The 11222-nt window shown below is 37.0% G+C and overlaps 1 protein-coding gene across 38 annotated transcripts in view; it reads left to right on the top strand.

The window, feature by feature from the left end:
• The first annotated feature begins 1329 nt into the window (after positions 1-1329).
• camk2b1 (calcium/calmodulin-dependent protein kinase (CaM kinase) II beta 1) overlaps positions 1330-11222 on the top strand; it is a 71684-nt gene continuing 61791 nt past the window's right edge. For 31 of the 38 annotated variants that reach the window (XR_014606125.1, XM_084113159.1, XM_084113143.1 and 28 more), the window contains exons 1-2: positions 1330-1587; positions 6810-6904. Coding sequence is in view for 37 of the 38 variants with exons in the window: in XM_084113159.1 (XP_083969285.1) it covers positions 1526-1587; positions 6810-6904 (157 nt within the window). In the remaining variant the exon portion in view is untranslated. The remainder of the gene's footprint in view (positions 1588-6809; positions 6905-11222) is intronic. The other 7 variants (XM_084113142.1, XM_084113133.1, XM_084113164.1 and 4 more) reach the window with 1 other exon arrangement.

The raw sequence follows: 11222 nt of genomic DNA, 5'->3' as shown, positions 1-11222 counted from the left end.
TACATTTGCATGTATTTAATATTTTATTTTCGTCTATCTTCGGTGCCTTATTTGAGTCAGTGTTTCTTTTTCTTTACAGGACACTATCACGATTACGTAAGAGCTCATCGAAATACAAATAGCCCCCCTCATGGTTTGTCCCTATTTGGAGTTACAATAACAGTAAACCAGCAGCGCGCCCACGCACGCCAGTTCTGCTGTCCGCCGACAGGTGGCGAGAGTGAGTCAGCTGTCAGCGCGCTCTCGCGGTCTATTTTGAAGGCAGGCGATTGGAGAACAGCGCGGGGGTGAGGACGCCCGCTGTCCAATAGAATATGGCTGCAGCCTGCAAGACTTCAAGTTACGCCCACTTCAAGTCACGCCCCTTAAATTTACGCCCCCCTTCAAGTTACGCCCCCTTCAAGTTGCTCACTGTATTTTTCGACTTGAAGCAGGGCTTGCACGATATCAAAGTACCGCGAGAGCAATTAGAGCGAACAGACAGTTCTGTATGCTTTTGAATCGCTCTCGCACGAGTTTAACATAAACTGAACATACTAGAGTTGATTAAACTGACTCTTAGCTGTTCAAGAACAGAAATGCTTGTTTTGGTATCCAGTAGGCCTAAAGCAAGCTGCAATCTGCATTAGTGCCAGGGTACTGATAATGTATTGCAATGTATTGTTTTCTTTCTTTCTTTCTTTTTTATAAAATAAATAATTTTTAACATTTTATTGTATGCCTGATTTGCTGATGATTAAATCTTTTGACTGATATCAACAGCACTAATGAACAGCTAAATGCACCGCTAACAAACAAATCTTATGATACTTTTGAGACAAATGAACAACAAGCACACCCATAACAAAATCTTTTAATTGAAAGGCAACACAATGAGGGTTAAAGGACAAAATGAGGAATCGTCACTCAAAAGCACCACAGCTGCACAAAAAATAAAGAGGAAACAGTCGTAAACTGGTATAGAAAACAATAAATTAGGCGACATCTATGCATTTACGTCTATTAGGTGACATCTTAGCCATGCATTTACATTTTAATAATGGAAAGTGACCACTCCAGGGCGATCTACTACTGTGTTGTGCTCGGCATCTGTGGGACACTCAGCGAGACACAGATTGACAAGTTCAAAGTTCCACACGCTTTTCTCTGCTCTTGCTGCAGTGTAAAAAGTGGCAATATGACTTATACACTTCGATTTACATGGTTATCTCGGGAAAATATTCTTACCGTTGAGCTGGCATCTTGCCTACAACATCTCGTTTTGAGTTTGACATATCGTGTGGTTCTGTGTGATTTGGACTACTTCAAGTTACGCCCACTTCCTGCCCCTCTCTTGCAGTCCGCAGACAGACCCATCTCCCGCTGTCAGCATACACGCTACCCTACACACCATTAACCTGTCATTTCAAGACATATCAGGCTTTTTTTGAGCGCAATATCGAGGTGAATATCCCGGACGCTCCAGCTCGCCTAATCTAGGACATTTTTAATTCTTAAAGCGTGTCCGAGTCCGTGACGGGAAGACATGGCCACGACTACATGTACGCGCTTCACGGATGAATATCAGCTGTACGAGGAGCTGGGCAAGTGAGTATCACGCGCCGGTGAACGATTGTGCATGTGTGGAAGTGTCCTGCACGAAGATTGCATGGTGATATTTTTGAGGTTGGGAGAGCAAACCGACAGCAGACTCGAGGCGTGGTGGTGCCCCGATAAACGTGCTGTCACAGAGGGAGGAGATAGATACAAGCAAGTCCTGCCAAGATCCGCTGACCTGACCCAGACCCTTTAATATGAGTTCAAAACAACAGATGCAAGAAATGTTGATTAAGTTAGTGCAGTAGCCTCACAAGCTGATTTTTCATGTTCAAATGTAAAAGTAAAAATGCACGTAGCCTACATGTCTGTTTGCGCTGGGTTGTATTTGACATGTTTAAGTTACTTAATTAACATGATGCTTTATCTGTACTATATGCTGTGAACTAATCGTTGCTTCTCAAGGAGTCGGTTCAGAAAACCAGTCAACTATTTTGTTCACGAATCTGATTGAATCCGAGACGTTCTCAAAGTAACTCGAATATCAAGTGAACCATCACTTTACATCATTAACTGGCTAGCAAACATATCAACAAATAAAACGTTCTGGGAATATTTTTGCGACTTGGCTGTATGTCATGTTTACCAATACATGCAGAAGCAGATTCGAAAATGACATTTTATTCAAGCATTTTTAGCCAAGATGACTAATTAAAGGGATAGCTCACCCTAAAGTGAAGAGACATGAGCGCTTTATATGATGAATAGACTGAATTTAGGCTTTTATTCACATATAAACATTTATAATCGCACACATCAGTTATGGTAAACGGAAACTGTTTGCTTGACATGTGAGAGCCAATGAGGTTCATTCTCGCGTGTTAGAGCTTCCACAAGAACCAATGAAGTTTGTTCTCGCGCGTCAAGCACGTTTTATTGAGCTTCTGTTTATGATCTGTTCAATGTTTATATGTGAATACAAGCCTAAATTAAAACTGTTAATCATATAAAGCGATCGAGTCTCTTCAGAAAATTTGGACTAAACCGCTCAATTCATACGGATTAGTTTTAGAATCTCTTTATGAACTTTTTGAAGCATCAGTTTCAGTTGCGTAGCTGTCTAGGTATCAAAAACAGTTGTGTTCCAAAGATGAATGAAAGTCTTAAAGGGGTCATATAATGCCATTTTTGTACAAGCTAATATGATTCTTTAGGGTCTAAATTAAAAGTTTGTAATATACTTTAATTAAAAATTTTCTATTGTAAGAAAACACTCATTTTACCTGGTCAAAAACAACTCTGTTTTCAGCATGCCGTTTAAGTGCATGTGTCTTTAAATGATAATGAGCTTTGCTCACCCCGCCCCTCTGTTCTGTGTGTACACCCTTTGTAACACAATAACACAATAACCATAACGTGTTGTTCATTATAAACGTGGGATTATGAATTATATTGAGAACGTTGTACATATGCCGTAATGTACCCTGAGTGTAAACAGCCGCATTCATCATGAAGCGTGCAGCAAGCGATTTGCAAAGATTAATATAAAGGTTAATAAAACGTTACACTCACTTCTTCTTCTGGAGGTTCAGCAGGAACACGAATAGTTGGTACCGATCCTTTTTTCAGGAGCAGCTTCTTAGCAAAACCAGCTTTATACTGACCCTCATTTGTAAAGCAGTCTGGTGTATGAAATGATTCGCGCAAACATGAAAGCATTGATGTTGATCGTGGGGAATATTCCCTTTGAAAACAAACTCAGCCACTGCGTCTTCAGCGGTTCGGATTTAGGAACATCAAAATGACTGCTGTGTTCCTTATTACACCCAAGAACAGAACACCACAATCGCTTAGACGCCATTCTGCTCATAGACAGTGCTCCAGCGTATCAACAATGACGCGCGGACTATGATTGACAGCTCGCTCACGAGCGAGGGCGGGTCTGTGTTGAAACGCTGCTGTCAATCAACAATTGTGGGAGGGGCGTCGATTTTGTGACGTCACAAAATCGAACGGCTTGATTTGAGAGAGGGGAAAACATATAAGAAGATTTTTTAAAAAAACACTGGATAGATTTTTATCATTTTATGATGGTTGTGTACAGGCACTGCCAACACACATTTCAGTACAATCAACTTGTAAAAGTGCGTACCATTATATGACCCCTTTAAGGGTTTGGAATGACATGAGGGTGAGTAATTAATGACAGAATTCAAATTTTTGGGTGAACTATCCCTTTAAATTCGAATTTTAAGATTGTATACTGCAAATTCAAATTATATTTTGTTTTTAAACTGCTTTTATGAGCTAAAATACACTATTTTATGAGGTCAGTGGTCATGGGCTGCATCAAACTAACAACTAAATTGATTAATGTAATACCGTTATTCATAAAACATTTAAATAGAAGAACATACTAAAGACCAATATATGGTAAGATAGGGCTTTGTTGAAATGTTTTTGCACATGTAATAAATTAATCCACTCTGGAATTTCAAAGAACCGGTTAAAAATAACGATTCTATTTGGCCTAATAAAAAGAAAAAGACTTCCATCACTACTATGATGGTCTCTTTCAGATCCACATATTATTATTTATTACTCTGTATAAAATTTATTCAGAAAATCATTCTTCGTAAGAGGCGTCAAAATAGGCTGGTTTAGCAAGAGACGCATATTGTTTATGTGCAGAAATAGTTGCTTTAATCTGAGTTTGGACAGCGGGTGCTTTATGTGTGTGTAAGAGCACAACAGCCCAGTTTTGACCATCTCTTTAGTTTAAACTACCCGTTTGTCGACTTTTGAATTTCACAGTTTCAGATATGGGATTGAATTTAGAGGTAATGTAAATCCCCTCTGGGAATCGGTATTGCGTGAATGGTGAGACAAGAAGAAAACAGGAACAGCAAGGATGATGAGACGTAGTGATGCTTTCACAGATCTGAAGGGGCAGGAGCATTTGATGAGGGTCTTGTCACCCCTCAGGCCTGAAGTTTAGCAGAAAACAAATTGCAATTTTCTGCTCAAACCAGCGGAAATATGCAGATCGTTGAACATGATCTCTGACAGCACATTGTAGTACAGAATCGCTTGTGACCTGTGTGTTTGCCTCTCTTTTTTTACCCAGTAGCTCCAGTCATCCCAGTAATGCAGAGAGAGGTGGAGGAGGAGCTGGGGTCTTTGTGTCACACACAAACACACATCCAGCCCTTATAAATCACTAAGGGCTTGAACTGGCCTGACAAAAACAGGTTCCATTGAAGAGCACTTTAATGATAACTGTGGCATGTTAAATTCTGCCTAGAGACGACCCCTGACATGATTGGCACTGGTTTTGAAATATAAAAAAGAAAAGATATCTGATGACTTAAGTATTTTTTTTATGCCACCGATGCATTATTCACGCAAAGACCAGAGAGATATTGCTCCAGTCTATTTAACGGATCTTCTATCACCCTATAATCCATCGCGCTCTTTAAGATCAATAAATTCAAGGCTTTTGGTCATACCTAGGATATCCAGATCCACCAAAGGAGGGAGAGCATTTTCACATTTGGCTCCAAAACTCTGGAATAGCCTTCCTGATACTGTTCGTTGCTCGGACTCACTCTCCCAGTTTAAAACTAGATTAAAGACGCATCTTTTCAGCCAGGCATTCATATAATATTGTTAATCTCACAGTTTCAAACTACAATCCGGCCTCTAGTTCATAAATGCCAGAGGAGAACTGGCCCCCGACTGAGCCTGGGTTCTCCCAAGGTTTTTTTTTTTCTCCATTAGGTCACCTGATGGAGTTTTAGGACACCATTAGGCCGCTTGATGGAGTTTTTTCGGTTCCTTGCCACTGTTGCCTTTGGCTTGCTCAGTTGGGGATATTTTGGGGATATTTAATTTTATTCTATCAATCAATAAATTCCACTAGAAACAAACTTTGTTGTATTATTTTATTTTAATACTGTGAAGCTGCTTTGATACAATCTGTATTGTGAAAAGCGCTATACAAATATACTTGATTTGATTTGATTTGATTTGATATTGAGAAAATAAAGTAAGGGTCAATATTGTGATTATTAAATTCCAAAGGCTGCTATTGAATTAAATATGTGCTCCATGTTTCAGAGCACTGTGTTCGTTTACATGTGAACAGCTCATGATCCGGTGGCTTCAAGTAAACATTAAATGCTGCTCCACACAAACTCATCTCTGTAAGCGCTGTGTGTTTGGGTCACTAAACGTGTATTTGGGAATGCATCATGCACCAACCAGCCATCTGAGGTTTTCCACCAAAATAAAAAAATGGATGGTTTAACACTTGAAAAGAAATATTAAGTGTTAGTACTGTTAGTTAGTTAATTACTGTATTTTTCTTAAATACTAGATTTAAGTTTACAGTGAAATATAAGTTTCATTAATATTTTTAATTCATATTATTAATTTAATACATTTTTAATTAGTAATAATAATAATAAAATGATTATTATTATTACTGGCTGAAAATATTAAACAAAATAAGAAATATTAATATTGTAATATAAATATTGAAAATGTATTATTTATTATTATAAGTAGTAGTGGTATTATTGTTGTTGTTGTTGTTGTCGTCATTATTGTTATTTAAAATTGCAATCACAATTATTTTTATTTTTTTTAAATTGCAATTAGATTTTGTTCCCCAAATCATTCAGACCTACTATTTGTATTTCATCACGACCCATGTATGATAAACATTGCCATAATAACATAAGATGAGTGTGATGACATGCACACCTCAGCTACATCACATCAGTTTGCGTTATTGCGTAAATGTAGATGTTTTTTTAAGGCCCGGAATTTTTCTCACCGTTATGATTTTCTGACTCTGCATAAGTTGTGAGAACTTATCAAGAAATACCTACTGTACTATATTTTATTCATATAACACAAACCCAGTCGAGTATATTTTATTAATACAGGCTGCCAGAATTAGCTCTCGTTTTAGTGACGTCAGCCTTCAAAACAGCGTGATGTAAGGACATTTACGATAAATAAATAATCTGCTGTGTTTAACATGGAGGGCCATTATTTTACTCTCTTTGCTTCTGTTTATTCCCTCCTGAAAGGATAAAAACAAACACCAAACAAGCTGCCAGGGTTTGAGGCGGTCTTTGATGTTTTGCCTTTTAATTTTTATACAGCAGAAACTTCACTGTCAACATGTAGCATTATTATGGCAGTTCTGCTATTGTACTGTCACAACCTTATACTTAAATTCTCAATTATGTTTTTTCCCCCAGGGGAGCTTTTTCAGTGGTGCGACGATGTGTGAAGTTGAGCACAGGCCAAGAATATGCCGCCAAAATCATCAACACCAAAAAACTGTCTGCGAGAGGTGAGTCAATTCCTACAAATTTTCTGAAACATATTGAATGTTTTTCTTAACAGATGAGTATGATGGGTGAATGCAACAGATGGGTTTTAATTTTAGGAATAATTTTACAACTAATATATAGTGTGAATAGGGTTGCAAAGGGGCGGAATATTTCCGCTAATTTTCCAGAAACTTTCCATGGGAAGATAAGCTGGGGAATTTTGGAAATATTCCAAGTTAGAAACTTAATGGGAATTATGGGAATTTACGGGAATTAATTGAAAATTTTGGATAATTTATACAAACTGTATCAGATACAAATATATATACAAACAAATCAAAGTCAAAAAGAAAATAATGCATGTCTACTTACGACCAAACAAAATATTTATTTTTATATATATATATATATATATATAAATAATATATATAAATAATATATATAAATATTTTGTTTGGTCGTAAGTAGACATGCATTATTTTCTTTTTGACTTTGATTTGTTTGTGAGTTCAATTCTGTCATTGACCAACAAAAAAGTATGAATGTTGAATAAGACATTCATACTCCCACAGTTTCCATATATTCCCGTTAATTCCCATGGAAAGTTTTTTGCAACCCTAAGTGTGAACATGTAAAACATGGTAATTTAAAGTCACAATATAATGGAAGGAGCAAAATGCCATTGTGACAAACATCCAAGAGAAACAGATTATCAAAAAAGAAAAAAATTAGGGCAGGGACTTGGTTCCATCCATCAATTTCTATCCTTGACATTTTGCTTAAAAAGTACGAGGTCAACAAAAAATTTGGAATAATAAAATGTGCGTGAATTAATTGTTCACAATATGATTATTGAGATGCATTTAGAAAATAGATGATGTATTTCCAATTTTAATGCCAACTTGTGGCAGCACCATATCAAAGACCATAGAATAACACTTAAACATCGTAAAGGGACTTTGACCATATGCAGTGATGACATTATTTTGTAGTAAGTAGTAACATGGGGCCTCATTCACCAGCCGTTCTTACAAAGAAATGTGTTCTTAAACCGCACTTACGCACTTTTTACAAAGACTCTGACATTCACTAATGTTTTCTTATCTTGGATTTGTTCTTAGCTAAGAACAAAATCTACACACACTCAAGAGCACTCTTACGCACATTTGAGTGATGACAGTTTGCTCCAAATAATTGGTTACTACATTTTATTTAATTCTACAGTCGTTTACAATGATAGTATTTTGCTGTAATGTATTTCTGATCATTTGTTAAAAAAGAAAAATCATAGTATGCAAAGAAACACTAACACTGCAATTTACAATTTTAAATCAATTATAAATCATATGTTATGCCTCGTTTGGCATTTACCTGTTGCAGTAGAATTTCTATTTCAGAATTACTGAAGTTCTTTTTTCGTTTGGTGATCGGTGGACCACCACCGTCTGTGCGCTTTTGGACATTCTCCAACTTTTCTTGCACACGGCCCTGAAGTGTCATGTCCTTATATGGGAATTTGCGGGGCGTTTTCTTATGCTAATTAGGCACGCGCTTTCAATTACGAAGACGTGGGATTCATCAATCCTAAGAAAACAAGTGCAAACAATTCTGTTGTTTAAGAACATGTCATGAATCCGACGTAGACTTTTCTAAGGAAGTTTATTAAGTACAAAGTTAAGAAAATTCTTAGGAAGATATTGGTGAATGAGGCCCATGGTACTTTGATATAATATACACTATTGTACTGAATAATTAATATTTTAATGTACTGCAGTATTGACATAAGCATATTTCGAAAGATATCATGGTACCATGTCCAAAAAACCTTGTCAGTACCAAATTGTAAACGCTCAGAAATACAATCCTAGTACATTCAACGGACATTTAAAATTCTACAGCATGCTGATAACTATATTTAAATTAAATCTCCTTCCATGGTTACTGTCATTGCCAAAGGTATATTCAAACACCATGTCAATGAGAGAGAAACTACACCAGTGAAATCAGTTTTTACGACATCCCGCCTTTGACTGAGGGGTGTAAATCTTTTTACGCCCTTCTGTCCTCCCTTCTGAAACTTGAAGCCAGCAGTTGCTTTGCCAAAGTGTCATCCTCATCGTGTCCTCCATTGGCTGTGTGGTCATTGTGGTGAGAATGTGTAATGTGGAGAACAAGCACTTGACATGTATTTGATTCCACAGACGCTGAAAACCATTTTAAAATAGGCCCAACAACCTTCTAATACAGCTCGTGTGGAGAAACACATTGCTGTCTGATTGTGTGGTTAGAGGAAATCAAATCAAGGTTGGGAATGTAGAATTGATTTATTTATTTATTTTATTTTTTTGAAGGAAAGACATCTTGGTTAATATGGTTTAGGATTATTTTTTGAAGTGTTATATCTTTCTTGATGTTAACACTTAAAAAACATCATAAAACCAGGTCATATTTTACCATAAAAATAATAAACAACAAACCTAATTGTGTGTGTGTCTTTTTATATACACTAACTTTAAAGAGTTTGGGGTTGGTAAAATTTTAGTCTCACCAATTTAATTTATTTGGTCAAAAATACAGTAAAAACAGTAAAATTGTGAAATATTATTCTAATTTAAAATCACTGTTTTAATTCTATTCTAATATATTGATTTGGTGTGCTTTTCTTATTATTTCTTATTTTCAATGTTGACATACTTGACAGGTCAAGCTAGCCCTTTTCTTCTTATTATTGTTATTGTAGCATATTGTCACAAAAAGCAAGTAAAGGATGATAAATGTTCAGTGTTCGATTTGACATGTATTTGAGAAAAGATGGCGCTGCGGTGGGTCATGTAGATTAGGAGTGACTGTCTTTAGGCTGAGAGTTAATCTGAGGAGAGAAACAATATGATCTGTCAAGGGGGTTAGAAGGAGGATGGGCATGAGAGAGGAAATGTGACCTAGATATACAGAAAGAGAATGAGTGGGAGAGAGAGTGAAGGAATCATCATGAATGACTTGGAGAGAAAGACACATAAAGAGAGGGCTGACAGTGAAGGCACCTTTGGCACTTGGCAGCTGTGTGTGTATGTGTGTGCGTGTGCATAAGAGAGGGAGAGAACAAGCATAGTTACATGCCTGGAGCACGAGACTCTCATCTGATCCAGAGAGATGGTCATGACCCTTGCAAAATGCACAAATATGTTCATGAGGTGTGATTTGAAGTAAGACCCATTGCGTTATAATAATGGTCTAGTCGTCCAGCAATGAACTAGCCTATTAGTTTATCTAGATTTTTCCACAAGTAGTTTTTGTATTTTTAGCATGTCATTCTTTACTTGTACATTTTGCTCACTTTGCACTGTACAATTGTCTCTAAGTTAGACGCAATAGTAGCGTTTTTAAATTATTTCCCTTTAAAGTATCACAGCTATATCCACACACATTCAGATGGCCGTAATCGTGTAAATCATGTTGTTTTTTGAGACTATTGTCAATAGCGTTAAAGGAACACATCTTATGTAGACGTTAGAAACATGTAAAATCAAGCTTCCTTAAAGTCAGATCTTTTGTGACGTACACCCGAGTGAAACGAATTGTCGAAAAGAAAAAAAAATGTAGGGCGGTGACTTGGTTCAATCCGTCAGTTGTTGATTGGATGGAGGCAGATAAATTGTTCACAGTAAGATCAATAACATGGATTTAGAAAATAGATGAATTTCCATTTCATGCCAACTTTGAGACAAATTTCTTTGACTACATTTTGAAAATATCTAGTTTTGCACATACATAAACCGCCAAACCACCAAAATGTTTAACTAGCAAGACATTACTTTCACCTTGAAATATAGATACTTGGTCTCGGAAAAGAAGTGTGTAGTGATGTGTGAAGTTTTTATTTAAATTTGATACAGGAAGACCATTTTAGTTGGAGGGAACTCATTAGCTAGAGCTGTTCTCCGTAGCTGGGTTGACAGTGTTTGGTGCTAGCGTCCCAGTGTTGCGACAGCTTCATGAGTATGTGTATAACTCCGAGTATGCCCAGCAGCTGAGCTTAAGGTCAACGCACATCAGCGGCAGACAAAGGGGGTGGGATTCCAGACCCGGCTAATAGCCAATATAGTAGCCCATCTCTGTGATAGGGGTTAGTATGAGTAGGATGAGGCAGTGCCAAGCCATTAAATCATAAAATATGTCAAGGCTGAGAATAGGGACAATAAAATATTGAACAGTATATAAAGGTGGAACGTGATCAAATGGAAAATAAAACTTCTAGGCTAATTGGCTCTTCATATGAAACTCAACTGTGTGACCTTGAGTGTCAGTTGGAATGAATGTCAGATAAAGGTTAGATGACAA

This window comes from Abramis brama (assembly GCF_963993115.1).
Source record: "Abramis brama genome assembly, chromosome: 5".
In the NCBI taxonomy this organism is placed as follows: Eukaryota; Metazoa; Chordata; class Actinopteri; order Cypriniformes; family Leuciscidae; genus Abramis; species Abramis brama.
The sequence above is the reverse complement of the archived record's forward strand: the minus strand, read 5'-3'. Positions and strand labels throughout refer to the sequence as shown.